Genomic DNA, 25,171 nt, shown 5'->3' with positions numbered 1-25,171 from the left:
AATAACACTGCCTGCAAAGATGCACACTCATATATGTCTACTTACACAGTATCCAAATATACCTAGAAAGACACACAAATGCCCATTTACACACATATACACAGAGACAACTTACACTTTCATGCACCTCCCAGTTGGGAGCAGAGTGGGGGGTTGAGTTTGTTTACTAAAGAACTGACAGTAATGATGTTGACGGGGAGTTTGCCTTTGTTACTTGTATAGCTTAAGCTATCTCCAGAGCCACAATGAGGATTTGTAGCATGGTTGTGAGACACTGAGCTATTCATATGCATGACAGTCAGCCCTCACTGGTTTCTAAATTTGGGTAAAGCCAATGGAGGGAGAAAAAAGAAAGAAAGAAGGAGAGAGATACAGGGAATATGAAATTCCAATAAGGTGTTTTTTTTTCTGTGAAAAGACATTCAGGGGAGGGAAATGATGTGCAAGCGTTTCTGAGACAAAAGTTGACGAGAGGCAGAATTAGAACTCAGAGCTCTGAGATGTCTGTGTAAGCGTGTGCAGGCTATATCTACAGGCTGCATGTGTTTCTACGTGGTATCAGTTCTGTGTATAGGTTCTGACAGCACAGCATGTGTCCTTTCCAACTTTCAGTTGCAGTTACAAGACAGGTTGACAGTTCTCTACCACTGTGCTCACTTAATACAATAAGTTAACTGTTTCTACTTTGTTTAGTGCTTTTAAACATATGAGCACACAACAAATCTACTCAGGTGGTCAAACAAGAACCTCGTCAAGTTTGCATCAGTTTGTACAAGTGTGGGGTTTGAGCGAATGGAAATACCCTGTTGGGGCTATGGCTCAGGAGGTACAGTGGGTCGTCCACTAATAGCAGGCTCCTGTTGTTTAGACGTCAAAGTGTGCTTTAGCTCTGACTCTGAACTCCAAATGGTTCACAGTAATTGGATACGGAGACAGCTACTCCCCTACCCAGAGTCAAGCCTGAACCTTGGCATGGTACCCTGTGGTCGTCCATGTGTGTGAGTGGGTGAATAAGAGGCTGCTATATGCCGTCCATTGTATGCTTTACGTTGAAATAATTCCTCCCACAGAAGCTTTAGTCAGAAAAATATATGTAAAAAAATGTGCATACTGTAATTCCCAGGTTGGATGGTCAACAAATTCCTTCCACATGTGTAAAAAAGCAAATTACTCACCTAAACTATTTTCCCACAGTGCATTGGTTGCATCAGTAAACATCCCCCATGGTTCACTCTGGCCTGTGCAAACAGCTGGGCTACTGCAATAAAGAAAACTATGCTGCACTATTAGAGAAAATAGACATGAATAAATATTGATAAAAATAAAACAGTGACATTGTGGAAATGCATATTCATAAGGTAGGTGTACTGTGTCTACTTGACAACTGTATATTCTGAACTCAAAACTAAAGAAAATGTACTGTACATTTTCAAAGACCTTGTGCGAAAGTTGTCCAGCCCCTGTTCCTTCACTCCCAGCTGAAGTCTGCCCGGTAACACACAGGTACCAGCCTACCAACTGCCAAACACTGGACTCCACAGGGAAGAGACACATCCAGTCCACACAGATTAGACACCCTTGTCTCTTTCTCTGTGCCCTCTCTCTGGAAATCTTATCCTGTTTGAAATATAGATAAGCTGTCAGCAGCCTGTCTCCAGGTCTTCGGGGCAGGACCTGGCATGCATGTTTAAATCATGTCAGCAGACACAACCTGGGGCAGGGTCACTCTGCTGGTTGGCCAGAGTGGTCAGCTGAACATAAATACACATACAGTGATCTGTGTCAGCACAGAGCACAAAAATCCTCAATTTGTCAAACTGTTAAGTGATGCAATGCATAGTACTTCTATCTACTGCTATTTGTTCCTTTAGAGAGGAATCCCAACATTCAGCTGGGATTCACTAGTGAACCACTCACAGAAAAAAAAAAAAGACTCTTGCAACAAATCAACTTCAACATGTTACTTTCCCAATAAATCATGAAATACACTACAAAAGATAGATTTTCTGTCAAGTCAAGGTCATAAAGGTCAAAAAAACATCACAGTTTGCCAAAATAAAAGACTAACACCCCAGAGGTTAAACCGTGTGAGGACACCACTGCTTCTTGCCACAGCATGGTAATTCAGTTATTTGAAAGTACTAACCTCCCTAGGAATAATTGGACTTTGATAAGAATTAATAAACAGTCATTGTCACATATTGTACAACTCAGGTCTCAACCTCCATTCATACAAAAATCACAGGTATGGTTTTTTAATCAGTTGTATTTTTCAGTGAAGTTAAGACGGAGACGTCAGAAGTGCCTGTCTAATTTTCTTCTGCGAGTCAGTGATTAGAGGTCATGCAAACCTGTAAATTTCCAGGTGCTTCAGGGGAACAATCTCACTGTCCTTTCTTTGCTGCTTGCTCATTCAAAACACTGTGTGCAAGAAATGGAGACTGTGAACAAACAGCTTCCAAACTGACTTGACATGTACAGCTTAAACTCTTACACTAACACTCAAACACAACACTTTGAGTGTTCATGTGGGTGTGTCCGCGTCTACACCTATCAGCTTCTTTTTTAGGCTGATATCATCTGCCTTGTGTCAGTTTCTGTCACCCTGCCACTCCAGCTATCTGACTCTCTCCCTCCATTGACTTCTGCGTCTTTCTGCCCCAGTGCTGTCACTCCCAGTTTTTAGTGTCACTGTATTTGCATGCTTCGCCCTACGACCTTGAGTGTGTGAGTCACAGGGGATGGAGAACAATTTTACTGAGACACATGGTGGTTTTTGCAAGTGTAAACAACTAATTCCCTCAGCCTGCTGGCGGCTCCGCTCAGCTCTCAGTCAATCGGTGCAAGATAATGTTTATTCGTGCACGCAACCGGTGCGTTCCCCTGACAGACTCAACGCCCCCAGCAACCAACTCCTTGTCTTCCACATCCCTTATTCTCCTGCTATCTCTCTTTCTGCTGAGTGTCTGTCTGCATTATCACAGAGACAGGCTGCTCCCTACTGAGCAATGAGACAGAAGCCCTGCATCGATCTAACCTGAGTGATCCCTGTCACCCTGGCAGGGAGTCTATGGTGGGCCTTGGCACTAACATTTTCCAAAAAGGCTTATTTCTAATTATACAGCAAGTGGGGTGGTCTGACAAATGAGGATGAGGAACACTGGACTAGGGGGAGAAAGGGGTGACGGACGGAGCAGAGGAAGACAAAAGGAAAAAGAGCAGAATGGGAGTGAACGGCGACAATGTCTGTATTTGAGAGAGCCAGTAGATGTCTGAGAGATGTCTTCAATTGAGCGTGCATGGCTCCTAAATGGGTTTACAGGGAGGGAGAAATAAAAGAGCCTGTCATTCCTCCATGTTATCTCTCTCTGTGTCTTGCTCACTCCCTCCATTGCTTTCTGTCTTCCTCTACCTCTCTCTGTGCTCGGGCTCTCCAGCCACCTCTCATCCCCCTATTATTAGGGCCCAGTAATGAAATGTGGAGTGTCTTGTATTGGTGCCTGGGCCCCAGCAAACTGTATTAGTGTGTAAATGGTGTAGGAGTAATGAGAAAGCACTCAGGCCAGCCGGGAAGACTGGACCATTGGGTGTGTGTTGTGTGTTGTGTGTGTGTGTGTGTGTGTGTGTGTGTGTGTGTGTGCCTGCATGTAATGTGCTTGTGCATCAAATGAATAACAAGAGACACTGGGTGGAAAGAGGTCCCAGCTCATGGGGGCCAGAGTGGTGTTTCTGCCTTGGATGCCAATCCTGTGATTGTTAGCCTCCAATAGAAGAGAAGGTTAGAAAATCTATTTGGTCAGCTGCACACAATCTCAGTACTGGCCTAAAGCATCAGTGTCAACGTCTTTATGTGACTCACTTAATTCAAGTCTTTTTAAGGTGAGTTATGCAGGCTTAGCAAAAAGATTTATGCTTTAATGCCTTATGGATTGACTTCATTATATAAGGAGCTACATTTTGCCATCACTAAAATCTTTGTTGAAGCACTACTCCTCAGTCCTGCTCCTCAGGACACAGAGTATTGCTGGCTTTAAATTAGCTGTTGCATTCACCTTGCTCCCCAGTTGTAATTAGCTTCTATTTAGCTATCGAGCATGAAAACCAGCAGGACTCTGGTTCCTGAAAAGCACTGATGTAGCACATAATGTCTTCTTTTTTTTAAATACCAGGAGGGGAATACCTGTCCTGTTCTTTTACACTGTGTCCCTGCATAATGTATAAGTGCACATTGCTCATACAAATGGACAACACCACTGGCTATGTAATAAAGGGTTGAGTGTGAATGGGGCTGACTGATATCGTTCCATTTCCTCTGGCCTGGGGGGGCTAAAGGAGCAGGAGAGACAAGACAGGCACGCTCCATCCAGTAAATACTCCTTTCACAGATGGATTTTTTTTTTCTTCTGCTCTACAGATTTGCCGCCTAAGTCGGTGGAAAGTGTCTTCATCTTCCAGGAGGCAATCGAGGGTGAGCCCAATGTGGCTACCCCGACATACGATGCCATTGTAGTGGAGCAGTGGACCATCATTGATGTAAGTGGAAAGATTTTTCTGTTTGTGACAGTATCACTGGTTTTGTGCTCTCTGCCACTTTTAGAAAATTTACGAAAAATTGTCCTTGAAATGGTTGCATCACTTTTTTCATGTAAAGAATTTGGGAAGGCAGATATACTTAACAGAGTGACTGGAAAATATGCAGAGGCACTGATATAATCATAGTTTAAATTCAGATGTTTAAATGAATGATTCCAATGTGTGTTTTACATAAAACAACCTATTATCCCAGAAATTAGGCACATGTTGGAAGATTTTATGCCTCACAACTGATGGTTTTGCAGAATGGTCTAATATCAATGTGCTTGCCTGGCAATAGAGTTGGACTGGACTTGTTATTCAGTCATCACAATCACCAGATCTTAGCCCAACTACAGTATAGTTTTTGGAACAGTATGTCTTTAACACAGACATTTTCCTTTCATTTGTCACAGTGATATTGTATATATATATATATATACATATATATATGTATATATGGTGAATGTGGTTTTCAACAGTACTAATCTAAAACAATTTAATCTACATCACTCAACTCTATTTAGAACACAAATCCACTTTGAGAGCATGGTGTTCTTGTATGGACGATCTGATCTGTTGTCACTCAGCTGTTGTGCTCTTCCAACCCTTTCCTCACACCCTTTCCCAACAGCCGCAAAGACAAATCTGGCAAATCACAATTTATGGGACATGTGTTGTGGCCGCTTGTCTTATCAGGAGCAAACAAGCCGTTATCTACCCTCAGATTAGTGTCTCCCCTCGGCACAAGTTCCAAGTTTAAAATTGATTTCTGTCATGAGTTGAAGGGTTTGCCTCCTTTTCATCTGTATGTATCTTGTGTGTGCATGTCTCCATGTATACAAGTTTGTGCATGCAGCTATATATGCATGTGTTCGTGCCCATTACGTGTGTGTGGATGAATTCAGTTTTGTGTGCCTTTATGTGTTTGCTGATCCTATCTCAGTAATTGAATTTAGAGTTTTTGCTGCCTGCGGCTGTCCAAGTGTAAAAGAAGACTTTTATGCCCCAAATGTTACTCTTTGATTGTCCAGTCCAGCTCTGATGGCCACATGTGCCAATAAAAAGACTGCTACAGTCTTGCAGCAATAGTGGGGCCTTCCCTCCCCTGACATGAATGGTAATACCGTTACAGCTTAATGGATTTCAAGGCTTCCTCAGAAACATCAACAGAGTATAGCACCGAACCAACACCCAGTGTTCCAGGAGATCCAATCAACTCCTACTGTATCCAAAACTGTCTCGCTTGAGCAATCTGTAGCATGCCAAATCAGATTGACAACACACTCTTTCACAAATGGCGATCAGGGCCTCACATCATCCCCATTCATTGTGGTAACTGCCTAAAATTGATATGCAAAGTATCCTCATGACTCATTATTGTTTCAGTGCCAGGATAATTACAATGAAAAATAAGGGTGAATATTGATTGCGGCTGTTTTTGTCTTCTTTATATACATCATCTTTTTTTCCCCCTAATGCTTTACAGTATTATTTATCCAGAAGTCTGACAGGTGGTTGGATGTATGAAGCACCGATAAGAAGAGTAGGGAAACAAGCTGTTTCACTGAGGGCATGCAATCATTTGCATTGTTGTCAAGTGGGAGTGTATCATCCCAGGGATGGTGTCTGTTCATCACTGAAGGAAAAAAGGAAGAGTTTAATTGTTTCATTTATAAATGAGTTACAAATAATCAAAAGATTTGCATGTGAAAGGTGCCAAGTTTCTAATGGCATCATATCTACAGGTGTTCACAAAGCAGCAGAGTGATGAGCTACAGTGAGGCAGCAGTTATATATTATTACATGATATTAGTGTTAATGTGATTAATATAAATAATATTCTAACGTTTTGATCATTATGTAAAGATTTACTATGGTGTGGACCAGCTCACAGCTTTCTTTTTCTTTATAGTGTTTCAAGGTTTTATTTCTGGATTAAAAGAAGAGCATATGGTGTTTCTTTTGTTCTCTATCAACCCTGCATGAAAATGAGGCGACAGGTCACAGGTGTTATATGGAACATCCAGAACACATGATCAACACTAAATGCATTTCAATCCACCTACTCCTACAGTTTGTGCATTTTCAATTCTCAAAAATAAATAACTAATCAAATGAATAAACTCAATGCCAAAATATTCTAAGCTAAATATAGTCTACATATCTCTACAGTGTTTTTAGGTTCAAACAGCAACATTAAATCTGCGAAGAGACTATAATGCTCCAGAAATGAATACGTGAAACAAACAAAAATTGAATATTTGTTATATATTTCCCAGCTTTGACTCTGTTAACATCATCTCACTGTTCCCTCTGCAGTGATTTAATGGCACTTTAATGGAAGATGAATTAGTGTCACTAACACCACTAATAATGTAATGCTCTATTACTTACACAGTTTGTGGGTTTGGTTGTTGACGTTCTCAGTGGGAGTTAGATGGAGGGTTGATATCCGTTTGGCTTCAGTGGAGGAATGTCCATGGAGCGTGGCAGCTTAGCGCAGGGCCTGGAGGTGAGAGAAGAGACGAGAAATGGAATTCATTTCACAAGAACTTGGTTTACTAACATGTAGTGTTCTTACCTGGTTTGCTAATGGTCTTCATGGGCAAGCTTACAGTCAGGCATTAGCTGTGCACAGTCAGCTGAACAAACATCAGGATAAGAGGTTAACATTAAGAGGCTAGCATATAAAATGAAAAAATAAATGTATGAATTTGGGTTATTTAGTTTATTACTAAATGATAAACCAAGAAGTTTAATTCATTAGACTGTGATAACAGATTTTGAAAAAAAGCACTGAAGTACAATGATAAAAAGCCAACAAATGTAATAAAAAAAAAAAACTGGTGTTGTGTCTTAGACAAACAAAAACTCACAAAATGTGGATTTCAAAACAAATCACAGAAATAAATTAAAGAAGAAAACAACAAAAATCAATGCCTGACATATTAAGATGCAAGTGCTATGGAAAATTAAATGACAGCAGAACTCAGCCTGGAGGAAAACTGCACAAAAACAGCAAAATGCATAAAATAATAAGCAATGGGAAAAAAATGATGGTGTTCAGCATTTAAAAGCCATCAGTGCTCATACAGACATTTCATGTTCCATTTTCACAGAAAGAACAAAACAATACAGATTTTTAACATATTTCCTAAATGCATCTGAAAATGCAGCAGTTGCCTGATGACCTGACTAGGAACAATATGGATGGTGTTGAAGGGTTTGAAATAAATAACTCATCAAGGGTCTCTTCTACGAAACTCCAATTAGGATCAGCTTCTCATCACTTGCCCTCTGAGAAAATCAATACAAGACCTGCCTTAGAACTAATGTATTGAAAGCTGTTTTTCCTATCACTGACTTTCACAGCAGAAATAACCAAACAAAACATGTTCTTCTTCAGACCTCACCATGAAATACAGCAGGAGTATTTATTCATCAAGAGAAATGAAGTGCATTAGCAGGAAGGTGCTGTGTTTCAGTCTGTGTGTGTCACAAAAACATCCATGTATTGTATGTGTGTTTTTTAAAAGGTTGTCTGTCGTCAGCTGACGTCTATGAGGAGTCTGATTTGTCTAAGAAGCTTTTCAGCTTTGCTTTCATATATCCTTAAAATGTTGTCTGTAGCACCATTATCCACTTCAACTCTCTCAGACCTGCAATGGGTCCATTATGCTGCATCTGCTGCATGTTGTGTAAACCAAATGCTATATTTTACATTTTTGATATCATACAAGGATTTTACAAATATCTTTAACATCAGGTTTAAGAGGAAATGTTTATTCAAGTGTGCACAGATGTAGAATATTTCAATCTAATGTCTGTAGCCTTAAAAGGTTTGAATATTTTGCACAATGTAAGCATCAGATAATTTTGAAAACACTCAAGTGAAGGGGCTGTACATGTGAGGAATGAAAGACATTTGTTTGAATGGCTTGAATTTGGAACTGAAAGGACAAACCAGATTTTCCACATCATGTCTGTTCACATGTCTTGGGTTGTACTAATGCATGTGTGAATTTTTTTTTTTTTTTTTTGGTATGTGTTTTTGTTACTGGAGCAATACAATTAGACAGAGACACATTATGCCTCAATGACTGCAATACAATCAAAGTGGAAAAACCACAACAGCATCTCTAAGACAAAGATTACATCTGTGCAGTGGTTACCAGTGCAAATGGTTGAAGCATAAACAAGACCAAAACCATGGTTACCACAAAAAAGATTTTTTACTGTAAAATTCAAAATTAACTGTTGCTTTAGTTTGCTGTTTGCAAAATGATTAAAAGCAAATTTTCTCTGACTTCAGATACATACTGCAGGACCTTAAGGTAGATTTATTCATTTATTTTTTCAAGATTTAAAGGTTTTTGAACATATACTGTCTGTAGTTTCTGATATTCCTGCTGAACACTGTGGGCATCACAGCATGACTGTCAGTAAGAAAAATGCTCTCTCTTACATGAAACCCTGCTGTTTGATCATGGTGCAGGCATGCTGGCTCCTTGATCTTGACAAAACCATAGAGAAAGTGTCTGCTTCTGCAGACAGACACCCTAAAAGTTAATATCAGCTGAGTTCAAATTTGAGGAATGGCAGTCCAAAGTCAAAGCGAGTGAAAGGAGCTTAACAGCAGTGACACTGTTGTCACTCATTGCCTGAATTTACTAGCATCTCTGGCTTTGAAGTGCAGCATTTCACAGTCTTCAGAAACAAAATTATGCCTAAAATGGGATTTAGGCCCCACATCACAGCATCAGTGTGGCAGAGAGGAATCTTTGAAGAAATTGTTTTAAGACGTAGAAAAGGACACAGAATCACGCCCATGCACACGTGAAGGTATCGTGCGTCGTGTGTATTCAGTTACTGCAATCTTCTAGAAATTAGGTTCACGCAAAAACCACCTGCTACAGAGTGTCTTCCTCTGGGTTCACTAGAATCACTTCAGTTGTTGGTGCAAAGAAAACAGGATGCAGATTTGGACGTATCAAACCTGTAATGCCAAAGCCTCTGTAATACTTACATATTACACAATATAATTTATATTTATATGATGTTCTGTGTCTGTGCGCACATGCTGTGGCCTGCATGTGCGCATATTGGGTGGAGAGCTGATTGCTGACGTCCATCGCCTGTCCATTATATCTCTATCCTCTCTGACTGAGGTGAGAGGAGAGGTGACCTAGATAGAAGGAGAGTAATTTGCACTGTCCCTGCAACTGAGAGATCACGCCCACTCTGTCAGACAATGTGACAATGATGCTGAGAGCTGCAGGATGGATGGTTTTGGTTTACAGGATGTAGTTGGTTGTAAGGGTAGGAAGCTATAAAGGAGAAATAACATGCTCAACAGAGTATAAAGTTTGTATGTAAATGCACATTTACTATTAATAATTTAATATAATAAATATTCTAGTTCTGTGTATTACCTACAGTACATGTCATCAATACTTTTACTACATTTTGGGTGTAACTGTTTTATTCCATTACTTTTTACAGCTACAGTTTCCACCACTACTATTAGATTAAGTTTTTCTTCTTACCTAAGAAGATTAATCTGTAAGGATCTCATGACTCCCAGATTTATCTTGTCATTACCCTCATTTACTGGGTCTGATGTTTTTGTTGGGGACCACCTAGGAGTGAAAATAGCTCCACCTAAACCAGCATCAAGAAAATGCTTCTTACACTGTTGCTTTGAAAATGTAATAAAAAATTTCATTAAACTTTGATACAGTACATGTTTCCGAAACATACATTCAGACTTTGTATATGTGATAATGTGGTATTGGCACTTGTAAGTGATCTGAACCTCTTCCATCATTTCCATATCCTGGAAGCCTTAGGAAATGGCTTTATATAAGTCCAGGCTAAAGGGACATCAGGAAAGAACCAGTGCAATTTCTGTTGTAAGCAATAGTGAATAGTCTGATCACAGAGTTGAGTTTTAATTGAGGTTAACAAGACACAGAAATTGGCTTGTCAGTCACTCTGCTCTCTTCTCCTAAGTAGGTTGTGGTTAAAAGTACCAACTTAGTTAACCTAAAAAAGACTTTTTTAGCCAGCAAGCCTGCAGGATAATTTAACAAAGCAGTACACAGACAGAGAGGAGCATCGGGCCCTCCTGTCAGAATTTTGCTTGTGGTTCTGTCTTTTATTTGAATAAAATAATGGGTGCTGCTGCTTTAAAGTTGATGACTTGTCTGATGATCTGTCTCAGAACACCTGCTTTGAGTTATCAGTTTCAATCATCAAATGCTCACATTTTTATTCTCCCAGCAAAAGTGCCTAATGAAGGCTTTCACTGACACGTGATGAACAGTAACAACTCCATGCCCTGACTGAGCCTTTGTTTTTCTAACTAAATCATGTGTTATCAGGACACATAATTCAGTCTTGACTCAAATGTAGGTTAATAGCTCATAAAAGTCTAAAGTTTAAATGTACTCTGCATGTCTTCCATTAAGCCCTGTTATTGTTGCAGCGATGCAGTTTTAGGCCAGGAAAACACTGCTTGATGGTTTGGAGGAGTCCTTCGGGAGGGCAGAGTATGGGACAGATTAAAATACTGACCTGATGATGACTCTAGATGAAGGTTTATGGGATCAAAGTTATTACTGGATGCCATTGAGGAGAACAAACCCCACACAGCATTTTTAAACCAGAAAAAAACCTGCTTGCTGTGAGTGAACAGTGCTAACCAAAAATAAAAATGGGCAAATAAGATAATCACAAATAAGCAAACAACAGGTAAAAATCATTTTAAAATAATAATTTAGATCCTAACTCTACTCTTTACCCTACACAGCTATTTTCACACCATGTGAAACAATGGAAAGCTCTGGCACAGCTACTAAATGGACAGCTGCTGTTTCCAGAATCAGGTTTACACTTTGTAGGCAAATATAGACAAGAAGTCTAAATCTAACATCTAAATGTGAACATCTACAGTTGATGACAACTGGACAACCTCATCTGCTATGATACGACTGAAAGCTCCAGTTACTGGAGAGACCTTGTGCTAATATTGTTTGTCCACCTCATGACAGGTTTTGGGAGATCCATGCTAATCAATAAGCTGATATCCAAACACAAACTGGAAAAACCACAATGAGGAAAAATGTAGAAGGTACAAGGAGAAGGTATTAATTCTTTTTGTATTTTGGTAGAGTCGCACATAAAAAGCTTTTGTGCAGTACAATTTAAATCAGCGATTTTTCTGTTGCTGTGACAACACACTATCAGAATCAGCACCTGAATGCCCATTTTTAAAGCTATGTGCTCAGTGTGTCTGCAAACCTGCTGACCTCACGAGTCTCCTAAAAATATAGCTAAATTCAGAGCTGGTGAAAAACAGAATTATGGTTTGTTATGTCTACCACGCAGAGTCAGTGGGGGGGGGGGGTTTGAAGAAAAACAACAGGTCTGTGTTTTTGTTGAGTTCAGCCTGACAGTGCACTCTGAACTTTAAGCTGACCTGCTGCACCCTCCCTATGCCACAGGCCTGAACACAAACTTTGTCTTGGCTTTATGTTTCCGAACACTGGATAATATATCTCCATAGCTGTTCCAAAAATGACAGGCAGATAAACAGCAAAATCCTTGTGTGTTATTTCCCAGGCAACTGTTGCTTTAGCTGACATCGTCAGCTGATAAGACTCTGTCAGTAAAGTGAATAATAGTTGCTTCCCTTCCTGCTGAGATGCCCTTTAGTTCGGTGGTTAGCCCAAGGTGTTTAACCATGTACAGAGACCAGGATTGAATTTAAAGCAACATTGACTGAGGTGGTTTAATTGCAGCTCCTCCGTACTGTTACTGCTCGGTGTCTCTTTATAGTCGCTAAGATAGCATCGAACACAAAGATGGCAAAGTGATTGCTTTGTTTTTAGGCACACAGGTTAGTGCTGGAGTGCTGACACAGCGAGGTGGCCCTGCATAATAAGTCAGGGAGAACGGGGAGCCACACTCCAGGGACTGTGATTAACATTCACCTATTCCAAAGAACAGCAAGCCATTACAGAAAAATTATTTCTCAATTTACTTTCTGGGCAGGCTTCGAAAGACTGTTTGTTTCTGGGAGTCGTTCCAACATAAACCCCTGAAAAATGTAGATGTGCTGCTCCTTGTAGTAACTTAGAAAGTAATGCTTGTGTAAATAATGTCTGGAGTGCTGTCTTGTATTTCAATGATTATGTCTTTGCAACCTACAACTTGATATGTGACTGCTTTAGGACTGTTTGTGCATCTTCTGTCGTCCTGCTCAATAAGAATTGGTGGAGGAAAAATGAGGCGTTGTGCGGAGGAGTGGGTTTAAGTGTTTGACTTAAAGTCTCTCTCATAGCAGACAATGGTCACTGCATGCTGATCAGAAATGCTCTCACTGTTTCATACTTTCCATATGGCTACCCACTAATTCCTGCTGCATAATCAGAAGTAGAGTTAATAATGACAGGAAACCTATAGTAGAAACCATACTTGTAGCAGTAGTAGTAATAAGCCTAGTTGGGTACTTGCTGTGCTGTAGTAGCTTTAATAGTAGTAGTTATGGTAATGCATTAACTGTAGTAGTCGTTATGTGCTGAATGGCAATACAACAAATGCTGACCAAATGTTGCAGTAGAAGTTTAGTAGCAGTGTTTTTGATGGTATGAGCTGCAGGAATAACAGTATTACTCCTGTTGTTTTCACAGTTACTGTGAGAATTAGTAGTATTTCCACAGAAAATACATGATTTAATAGTATTATTGTAGTGGAAATAGTTATAATAGGGACAATAATTTAACTCCTTCCTCGATAATGGGCCATTATATCACTGTTAAGCATGTGATTTGTGTAAATATATTCTTTAAAACCATTACCACCATAAAAATATAGGTAATACACAAAAATATCTTCAAGAAAATGGGTATTTTTACGCTGTGGTTATGTCTTTAACGATATAACACGACCAGAAAACTGGTAAAAGAAGGTGGAAATCAAGCCTAAATTAGCACAATAAAATCTTTTATTTACAGTAGCTTTCACTGGTGGAGCTGAAATGAACAACTATGCATGTTGTCAGCTTCAAAACAGCCGAGAGAAAGAGAGAGAGAGAGAGAGAGAGAGAGAGACCAAAATCCCCTCACACAACATGCTCAACTGACTGCTTTGTGATAGCGCCTACTTTAAACAAAAAACCAAAGGGGACGGTCCTGTGCTGGTTTCACTCTTGATTTTTCACCAGAGTTATGAATCTGTGGTGGATCTATAGGTGACAAAGGGGCAGGTGTGCACTGCAGCCTGTCTGCGATAGAAACTAATGAGGGCTGGTGAACATTACATCTAGATGAATCCTAGAGAGGATCTTCACACTTTGCAGTACAGTGAAGGCTAATGTAGCGTGTGTAGGTGTGATGTATTCTCAAGTCTCTGTTCTTGAACAGTTGATCTGCGCACTATGAATAGACTCTGACGTTCTGTGGTGTGTTCACTGCCTTCTTGACTCATATCAATACTCGCACTGCACCTCCGGGGGTAACGATCTGGAATGTATGTAAACACCCATCTGAACACAGAGGCTTTTATTCAACTCTTGTCTTTCAAATTATTTTTGTTTTTGCATAGTCTACAACTTCAGCCAGCGACCCTCTACAGGATAAGCAGTATAGATGACTGATGGATAAACAGCTTTAGTCATCCTTACAATATTACAGAGCCATTTCTTGAAGTCTAGTTGTAATAAGCAATCTGACTGGCACGTGTTGTGGTTTTTCATTTTCGGCAGGTGTCAAACATAACAAGAACTACAAACCACACATACCGGTTTCCTCTCCAAACAGGGTGTGTGTGTGCGTGGGCATTCTGAGAGTGCATTATGTAAATTGTGTGTATTTCAGTTTGAATTACCCTTATTCCCAAAGTCAAAATGAGCACATACATTTTATGCTTCACTTATTCCTGATTTAAATCCATCAGTTGAGACAACGCGACTGTGGCTCATTTGATGGTATTTTAATCGCACAAAGAGCATTAAAATGTTTACTGCAAAGTGAGCAGTTTCACGCGAGCAGTCTATTTGCTGAAGGACTTAGTGAGCTGACAAATGCTTGTCATGAATAGAAAGAGTTGCCATGTTGACTCATGGCAACCAGGGAATTTCTATAGCAGTTGATTTATGTCTCAGTCCTTACTCTTTCCTGCATACGTTGCTGCTGAAAATACTCTCTCAGGCGGCACACATACATCATATAAAAACATCATATGTGAGTGGGGAGGCTTTTTGTTTTTGTTACTGAGATTTGAGTTTCTAAGTGATGTTGGCAAGCTAGATTGCATCTCACACCTTGATGTTTTGCAGCTGTAACCAGTAGCACTCTGCTACATTATGTGCATGCAATCTGTTCATTGCGGTTTGTTTGTGGTGTTTAAGTGGAGAAAAATAGGGACTATGAACTGTTAAGGCTGTTTGGGTTGACTATAGATGGTAATGGAAGTCTTGTTTTCCCCACAGGGTTTGCAGGTGAAGTCTGATTATGTCCCACTGCTACAGTCTCTTGCCACATATGGATGGAGACTCACCTGTGTGCTGCCAACTCCTATAATCAAGACTAACAGGTAATCACCCTCATCAGGTCATTAAAGGAGGATGAAGCAATCTGTGACGTCTAACGACCTCTGTTGGCTACCAGTATGAATTGCAACAATACCAGCGTTTGTCAGTCTTTGTGTTACATTTTACAATTTTACAAGAACATAAAAAGCATTCACAATGCATAATCAAATCTGTTAAACTCATGATGCTGCACCTAAAGCCTATTAGCTGCACCAGGAATGATTTAAGTGTCCTATGTCATAGAGGGTGAATATTTACAGTATGCACACATGAGCCTATGCAAACATGAGTATTATTAGTAATTAGTCATTTAGATCACTGACAGTAAAATGCATCTTACTGTTGAAAAGGGTGGAAAAGGGCACATTAAGTCCCCCTTGCGATTAAAACCATGCACCACCTAATATGGTAATTGTTAAGTGTTCCAAAGTAATAAACATCATTACATCACTCTTTGAGCTGCAGAGCTCTTAAAACATGCAACTTCAGATCTTGATCACATCTTGAGATAAAACAAAATAAAATAAAAATGACCTGCAAGTAAAAGACCTGCTCTCCAAATGCACTGACATTATCAGAAGAAATGCACCTAAGTATTGAAAGAATAATGAAGTACACCTGTGAAAACTGGAACATGGTATGAAAGATCACACAAACACTTTATTCAAGTTATGGTTCAATGAAATAAGAGAACTTTTAAAAGAAACTGGCCTAAATCTGTGCCCTTTTAGTCTGAGCTTCAAACGGAGCAGTAGCGGCTGTGGAAGTTTCACAGCAGCAGCTCTGACTGTTAGTGGAAAATCTCTTCTCAGAAATGTAACGGTTCCTCAGCTAAGCCAGCACTGACTCAGCACTCATAAATGCTATATGAGTGTACATCCGCTTATGGCGAACGAACATGCGTGTACTTAGTCACACCAGGAACATCTCTTCTAAACAGATTGGGTTCTTCAACATGCTGATAATGAATATTCTCTGTTCTCTACATGTTTAGCTATTAACATAGCTACAAATGTTGGTAGGGTTTTGAATTCGCTTTCCTTACTTCTAGAACAAAAACAATATGCTCCAGTTTCATTTTAGCTCTCTATTATTCACTGCACAGGACACCTGATGTGCAATAATGCCTTAAATAATGGTCAGCTGGAACTATAGTGTAAGGCGTTTACAGTCTTAGTACGATCAGTCAAGTGGTGTGACCCTAATTTATGACCCCTGCACCAACCTGTTTTTTTCAGGGAACCATGAGAAGGAATTCACTAGAAGTCTAGAGAACAAAAAACCCTGATTGATTGACTGATTGCACTAATTCATAAAGTCTCATATTAGCTTTAGGACATCTTGTTGCTCAACAGTTAATATTGTCCCCCAACATTTACAATGAATTTGCTTTAGGACGGGATCTCTTTGCAGCCAGTATGCACAGGGGGATGATGATTAAAGTCACCAATAACTCTTTCAATGTGCATGTGGACATGTATATATTGGTTTGCGATAGACTTGAAAAATGTAAACATATCCTTTAACAATAAGCTGCAATGCGTCATTGTGATGAAGTGCATGGAGTATTTCCATCAGTACACTAACCAATTGTTTGCTCTGCCTCCACCTCAGCTGGTCATACTGCTGCTTTTTCATAACACAGACAGATTAATTACCTCTCTTTTTTCATCCTTGGTTTTTTCTTCCCTCCCTCCCTCTCTCCTCTCTTTCAAAATGCCACAACACAACAGCACAACATGACTAATTAATCAGAGTCAGAGTAGATACAGTACAAGACAGAACTCATTTCTCTCCCTGCGTTGAAAACATTTTGAGCACTAAAATAATGGTTAATGATCTATTTCAGATTAACAATACTCATTATGCTTGTTTTTCTGATGTTGACTCCTCCATTTTTAAATAGGAAATTTGCAAACACACACTTACTCTAATCTGAGGGTTTACAGGCTGCTCCTCGTCTGGAGGGGTCGAATAAGTGTCAGTGATCTCAACAGCGTCTGAAATTAATGCTAACTGGTGCTCAGCGGCTTCTCCACAAAACATTAATTCATGTAGTTGTCTCCGAGCATGCATTCATGGTTGGCGCATTCAATTATTGTACGGAGTAATTACATTTTAGAACCATTAACTACAGTAAATGTGAATTTCTCAACATTAACTATGAAACCGGTGAACAATGTTCAGACAAATTAGTTAATTATCTAATAGCATCTAAAGCTTTAGACTAAATAGTAATTAATGCACACACCAGTTTTTGGATAAAAAGATACAGCATTTTTCAGGTGTTTATTCCAAATAGCAGTTTGCAGCGGTGATGATGAAGCCACCAACAGGTATATAGACATACTGTAGGCTGACTGTTATATATGCCTTCAAGTTATAATAGTGCAGCTGGCACTGACAGCCAAGAGCAGGTTCAGTAAAGGCCTGTAATTTTCTAAGCCATCCACTGCTTTCTAGCCTAATGGGCTAGGGCTTTTGCTGGGAACGCCAGTTCGTTTTCAGCTTTAATTCGCAAAGGAAGCTGTCCAGCATTCTTGACAGCCCAGAAAATAGCTCATGGATAAATGGTGGAAGGAAGACAGTAATGGAAAAAAGAAGTTGTGGTGGGCTTCGGATGGTTTAGATACTAAGCCCTCTGCTGGAAGAGTCTGAAGTCCATTTGAAGTTGAGTAAGGGAAGATTTGTAGCAGGCTTTTAGGGTTATGGAGTTATCATAAACCTCCCATTTTTCCTCATGTGCAAGGTTGAGCGGGCAGCTTAAGTTTAGACAGCATGTGCACATTTGTGCATGTGTTATTGAACTTATGTCAGATAACAGCACAGGGCAACATATCTCCTTTTAAGCCATGTGCAATACCAGAAAAGGAGAAATAGACTGAATAAACAAGAATAAGCAGAAACAAACAATAAAACTGTCAGAAATCAGGCCATCACATGACATAAAAGCAAAGAGTTAAAACTGAGCTGGCAGCTATTTAATGAGAGCACACTTGGCCATGAAAAGGGCTGTGCATGACAAAGAGGAGCAGACGAACGAGAGGGACAGGAAGCTCACTCAGAAATGAATCTGCATTTCCTGTGATGATTAATCTGTCAGCACGAGTACTTGTACAGATTATCCTTCTCAGAACACAGGAGTGTGACATGTGCATGGGATGGAGGATTATGTTTGGGGCATTGAAGAAAAGAGTAGAAATACAAGAGAAAATATTCACAAGTTGCTCACAGACATTCAGACAAACTTCAAGATCATCCTCTTAGCAGCATGTGATCTGCTTTTGGTTCAAATGAAACCAGAGAAATGACAGGCAGAAGAAGCAGCCAGCAAATGTTTGACTACAGTATCTTTGCTAAAAGGTCAGAAAAGTATGAATACTCTCTATTGTCCCAGGATTTAAGTCAAGCTCTACAGCAAATTTCCAACCATAAGAAAATAAATTATGAAAAATCTGTCAGTTGTATTAAAAAACCCCTTTGTTATATTTGCTTTTCTCTCTCTCTCTCCTTGTCCTCTAGTGATGGAAGTATGTCCACCAAACAGATCGTTTTCCTGCAGAGACCTGTCTTGGACCGAAAAAGGAGAGAATCCAAGGTACCAGACCTCATATTCCTCTGTATTTCTGGGTTAAAGTGAAGTCTCTCACCAGTCGATCTGTTACCTCACTGTCAAATATTCAAGGCCAACATCATCTTCATCACGTCCACCTACAGATCTGTTTTAAGTAGACACATACGTAGCACTGGACAAATGTTAATTCACTCTTCTGTGTTTGAGATATCAGGAATTTTTCAGCAACAGATAAACGTGTTGTGTGGGCCAGCAGGGGTGGTAATGCTTCTTGGCGACATTGACTAGTGATGATAACCTCTAAAGCTATAACCTTTGTCCACAGTGGAATGAATCCATGTTGACACTTTCCATGACCTGAATTTAAACTGCCAGCACAACAACAAATTTAATAGACCCTAAGACGCAGGGAATTGCTAGCATTAACAAGATTTTCTTACCTGTTCCTTTGCAGTTTATCTCACTTTTCTATAACCCTGCAGTAGTTCTTCAAGTAATTGAGGACATATTGCATTCAATTTTTGCCTGTTTGTTTGGTCAGAGTTAAGGCCTTAAGGCCACCAATAACTCCCTTCAAAATGGCCTCAATCTTGTTCTCTGAGTCAATGCAACTCATTTGAATTAGCCATTACCCCAGCACCACATTAGATCCATGGTGATCCATTCTTAATTAAGTTTGTGTGTAAAGCTTTGGGGACAAAAGCATATTCGAAGAGGTACAATGCATTTGACTAACATGCTAATGTGATGTTTCAGAAATTGATCTTCAAGGCCCGAAGCAAGTCCAACAAGAACTGCATCAAAGACACATCAAAGAACAAGAAGAAGAAAAAAGCAAAAGCAGAGAAAGATGCAGAAGATCCCAAGATTCTTGATGAGAGAGAAAAGGTAGAGAAAGAGGAGGAACAGAGTAGGGATGAAACGGAGAACGTAGCAGACGCAGAGGCAGCGAGAGAAATTGAGACATCAAAAGAAGGAGAAATGAGGTGTGAGAAAGATAGAAAGATTGATGACGGGATTGAAATCAGCATAGAGACTGTCAAAAAGAAAGATGGAGGAGCAGAAAATGGCACAGAAGAAGAAAAGATAACACAGGATGGAAAAGAATCAAAAGAGAATGGAGAGCATTTAGAAAATGGAGAAATCCAGGAAGTGGCAGGAACCATTGCAATTGTCAAAACAGAGAACAAGACCAAAGAGAAGAAGGATGGAAGCCTAGCAGAAGTTGTGATAGAAAACGGGGTCGAGACAGACGAGGAAAAAGACGAAAGCAAAAAGTACATGATCAAACACAAGGAAGAGGAACCAGCAGGTATTGAGGTCACTGCGGTAGATTTACAGGCCACGCCAACTAAGCAAACCCCAGAGTAGGCTCAAGAGTAGCCCCAAGTAGTCCAACTCAAGCTTTTTTCCACCCTACCTCTCAAATTCCCCAACTTAAGAACTGGTTCACACTGTTGTCCCAGATCCAGATTAACGGGGCTTCGATCCCAATCGCTGCAGTATTTTCCAAACCTGCCATTTTTGACAAATCTTTTCCCCACAACCTGCCACCGTTTAGCTACAGAATGAGTTCATGTAATTGCATACATCAGTCCTACTGTACGACCACACATACTGAATGTATATATACCAAACAGGGGATGCTGGTGCAAGATAGTCAATGTGGAGTCACTGGAATAAGATGATGGGATGAGGTGGGGGTGAAGAAATCGAACGATGTCTTGATCATACAGGGCAAATTTTTGTTTTACTTAAACTGAGCAACAATTGAAAGACCTTATCACATATCAACACTTAAAACAGCACAACACTGCAGTGAAATTAAAATTAACATTATTTATGAATGTGTTTGTGAGGCCAAAGTAAAATTCTTTATTGAACAATAGCAAACTTTCTAGACTTTCTGAATCCAAAACGGAGGAAGCTATTATTAACTGTATTGTGTTCAATTTCTATTTAACTTCCTCTGTCCAAGTAAAAACGCTTCACGGTTTGCAGACAGTTATGAGGCAGGTGTTATTGGTAGCAATATCTCTTTGATTAAACTGTTAGTAACCAAGCTAACTGTCAGTGAGCAATTAGCAAGCTTTCAGAGCTTTCTTCATCCCTGCATTTACCCTGGATTGAACAGAATGGTGCATAATCCTGAAAAGAAAATGTTAGAGAGGAGTCAAGTCACAGTGGTTTTTAATGAGCCTTGCCAATGGTTCCTGTGGCACCGAGCCTCTAGAATCACAACGTTGGCAAAGGCACAGGGATAAATGACACTGTGACGTTGAGTGGTGTGACCAAGCCTTTAAGGGAGTGAGGAGCATTACATCATTATTGTTGCAATGGGATTTATGATAACTTACAACCTGTGTAAATAGGGTTACTTAGTTAAAAATGGCCCGGAGCTTTTCCTAAAGGGTACTTTCTACTGACCATGGAGCAGTTTGAGCAGCTCTTTTCTCTCAGTGAAGCTGGGAACAAACAAGTCGGCTCCAAAATTTAAGTGACAGAATCCTGACAAGACGCAGGCTTGTCTCATCCACCGGAATGACAACTAAAAGTGCCCTATGTGATCACAGACTGTATCCCATATCCTGTTCCTCAGTTCTGTGCACCATAGGGAGTTGTGATGTGGAGGGAACTTGGAGAACACTGGTAGAGATGACGGGAAATGCGTATGTTGCGACAGGCAATCCAAAGTAGGGTGAAGAGATAATTGTTTACGCTGAGCTCTAAGCCGATAATCACTCTGACGTGTGGTGTGCTAAGCTCACCTTGCACACAGAATGTTCCATATTCAAAGCCAACTTAAATAAGGATGTGAGATTCATCCAAATGTTTGCAGAACCCATATTTAGATGCACCTAATTAGCTTTTACATATAAGTGAGGATTTATTGCCACACAAAGTTCCTGCTTTAGTTATAATTAGGGAGTGGCCACAAACAAAAGCACTTGTCAGTGTGGAAGAAGGCTGAACTACATGGACAGCACTGAGGTTTGTTGTTTACCGAGACCAAAACTACAGCTTGAGAGGGAGAAATTGAGACGTTCAGAGTGAAAGAGGAAGACCACAGAGCTTGATTTAATTTAACGGCCTTTTGTGTTTCACATTCCCTGTTAATATTTCTGTCATTACTTTACTTCCAGCTCTTTAAGCACCTCTTACCAGATATAATTTCTGACAACAACCAAGTCATGACATGCTGTTTCATGGTATCATGTAGCGTTTTGTTTAGAAAGGGAAACGGGAGGGATGGAGGTGCTGACATTCATGGTGGAGTTCTCATTAGCCCACTAATGGATTTTGTCAGTGGGGTATCTGTCAGCAATCACATTTCTGATGGAGGTCACTTATTGGGGGAAGTATTGATAGAAAAACACCTCAACAAGTCAAGCAAATAGCCTTTAGATTTAACGCTGATGTCACAGGAAACCATTTGCACTGAGGAGGAAGAACTTGTGTTAAAACTGAAATTTTGTAAAGAAATTACACACTTGATATATTGGAAAACCTATTTATTAAAATGTTTAAGCATTGTAAGCTTTTGGTTAATCAAGAACTTAAACTACCTGCTGTTCTGCTTTATACAGATTATAATTTGTCATAATTTGGATGTTTTGTGTTATGAGAGTAGATGATATGATGGTCTGGAGACTGATTGATTTTACTGTAAAGTGCTCTCCTTTTCAAGGACTAAACCATCCGCCGCTGAGATTTTTTGAATGTAAAATGGCAAATGTTTTTGTGTAGAGTAGAATATAAAACTGTGACCAGTTTAGCCTTATGACTATAGTGTAAATGGCCCACAATCAGCTATTAGAAATGTCTTTTAGAGGCACAATGGTGATTTCAGTGTTATATGTTTCTTGTAGTCAACAGGAAAGTTTTGTTGCAGTCAGTGTATTTTGAAGCTGTTTCCTGTGTATTACTGGAATTCACAGTGAGGGGATAAAGAATTAAATTGTGGTAAGAAGGTAATATGTTTTTGTTTCTTTTTAAGGTGTTCTGAACATGTTTTTTGTTGTTTTGTTTATATTGTGGGCTGTGTGTTGCCTCTGCTGTTCTGCTAAAGCTTACTAAAATGTATTTCAGACTTATGCTGCCAGCTACCTCCCTAGGGCTGCTGTTAGGTTTAAATCGACGGTTTGCATCATGTGTGACCCCCTGAAACATATGTTCCTTGTCCTCTCGCCCTCCACTCATGGTGGAGCCCAGACCTGTGAGTTTGAGGTCACTGCTAATGGCAGATAGGGTCAGAGGTCATATTTGAGCCAGAATGGATTTTCCACAGCTGTATACAGGAGTTTGCACAAGCACATGACGAATAACCACTCTGATAATGAATTAAGACATGAAGTGATAACATTTTCTGTTTTTTTTTTAATTCATTCTCTTAACTGCTATTAGCTTTTCACTGAGCTTTAATAAACATTTACTGTATTCAGAAATATTTGATGCTGCCTCTTACATCAGAGCAGCTGAGGAGCAAATAAGACTCAGCTGTCACTTTCACACATTTGTCAGAATGTGACAAACGTGAATTATGAAAGGCAATACCAAAAGATGCCTTTTGATAGCTGACATGATCATTAGAATTATTTGAGAAATTCCCTCACTGCATCCTACTCAAGTTATTTCAGCAGATTGAATCAATTTCCTCATTCTCTCCAGTGTCAAGATAAAGATTTTGATTGTTTTGTGAATATAAAATTTATTTCAGTATTCCTGTGTTTCTCCTGTTTTTTGTTTTATAATCTGAAACTGTAACATGTATTCCCTCTTGGCATCCTGTGAAAACAGATAAATAATATTCCACTTTAACTAAAGAAGCAGAGTTTGGAAAATCGAGGTGATGTGAGGTGATCTCATGTGATATTACTGTGTTTTTTCAACTCTGACTACATTCCAGCTACACATCCACAAACATGTATTATCATATCCTTGACAGAAGTTTCAACCAGCCCTGTATCTGCTCATTCTACCTGAGGCTGTGGCCTTCAGGGCTGCACCTCTTCCTGATAAGGGCTGATTGGTTGCAGTGCAGTCTAACCTCTGACATGAGTACACTCCAGGGACTGTGGGTAATTGTGAGTTTTTTCCCCATCTGGTATTAGAAAAAAGAAAAACCCAGGGAGATAAAAGAGAGGCAAGATCTGACGTTTCATCAGTTAAATGATGCTGGATCACGTTAATTCGTAGCCTTTTTGTGAAAAGGAGACTTTTAACTAATGCTAGACAAACATTTGCAGCCCTCCACCCATTTGTGTAAAAAAAAAAAAAAAAGGTCATATACAGTTTTCAGTCTTATATCAACATAATTGTCTCTGAGCCTCAATAATAGCGCTAGTGCAATTGTTCTTGGTAATGCTGTAAAAAAAAAAAAATAATGGTTCATTTCCTGTGTGCTACTATGATGTGAAATGGGCAAAGTAGAAATGACAGAACATGATACAATAGGGTGTCGTCATTTTTTCCTGTGTTGTCACTTTAGCTTGCTCACAGCCTCTGGAAAACATATTCGAAGGTTTTGTCTCTGATGTTAGTTTTTATCACCTCGGCTGCCATCTTGAATGTTGAGTATCTTTGATCATGTGCTGTTGTCACTTGCATAGCAGTGTTACGCTATTGCAGAAGAAAAATTACTCTTTATCTTTGCTATCCTGAGTATCCACATTCCTATTGTTCATGACATCTGTATAATTTGTATATTATAAAATGATTTATATTTAATGTGTACATGTTTCCTCATGCTTTTTTATGTCGTAGGTCACTGCTATTAGAAGTAAGTTCTAGAAACTAAACTCTAGTTTAAACTCATCAACTGATTAATGAATAAGTTTTGAAGCCCATCCTAGAAATTAAGTCAGGTTCACTGAAACAGCTGTTCCTCTTGTTAATACCCCTCCACTACAAATCAGCCCAGAAACACTGCTGAGGAAACACAATGAGGGAAATCTGTAATAAAAACTGGATCAACTTTGATCATATTTTCTTTGGAATATATATTATTGTAAAGTACTGCAGCTTAGGACTGCAATTTATTATTTCTACTATTAAACTCTTGAATATATTCTCAATCATTTGATTTATTAAACATCAGAAACCAGTAAGACCATCACAACCTCTCAAAACCTAGTAACAATTCAATTAGCTGTTTTGCCATATGCTCATATCCATACCCCTCTTTTTAATTATATGATGTAGGACAAGAAAAATCTTCCCCTCATGGACTAAATGATTGTTCAATTTTCTAAATGCTTTCTAAATAATTTTCTATTGATTAACTCATCCTTGCATCTTTTCCTGGCAAGTATGAAAATGGGGTATGATGACAGCAAACTAGAAATAAAGTAATCAAGATAAATATAAAGTAAATGTTTTCGTATTCACTAAACTTGTGATTTACCTAACACACAAAGCTTTAAAATAAA

At 39.4% G+C, this 25,171-nt stretch overlaps 1 protein-coding gene across 2 annotated transcripts in view; it reads left to right on the top strand.

Annotated features, from left to right (window-relative positions):
- The window catches only part of rftn1b (raftlin, lipid raft linker 1b), an 87,488-nt gene extending 63,014 nt beyond the window's left edge, over window positions 1–24,474 (top strand). For both annotated transcript variants that reach the window (XM_026316965.1, XM_026316964.1), the window contains exons 7-10: window positions 4,415–4,533; window positions 15,068–15,171; window positions 18,692–18,767; window positions 19,500–24,474. In XM_026316965.1, the coding sequence (XP_026172750.1) occupies window positions 4,415–4,533; window positions 15,068–15,171; window positions 18,692–18,767; window positions 19,500–20,114 (914 nt within the window). In that variant the 3' untranslated portion in view covers window positions 20,115–24,474. The remainder of the gene's footprint in view (window positions 1–4,414; window positions 4,534–15,067; window positions 15,172–18,691; window positions 18,768–19,499) is intronic.
- Window positions 24,475–25,171: the final 697 nt, after the last annotated feature.

Source organism: Mastacembelus armatus, chromosome 16, assembly GCF_900324485.2.
Source record: "Mastacembelus armatus chromosome 16, fMasArm1.2, whole genome shotgun sequence".
NCBI lineage: Eukaryota > Metazoa > Chordata > Actinopteri > Synbranchiformes > Mastacembelidae > Mastacembelus > Mastacembelus armatus.
Note: the sequence above shows the minus strand (reverse complement) of the source record. Positions and strands in the feature narration are given on the sequence as shown.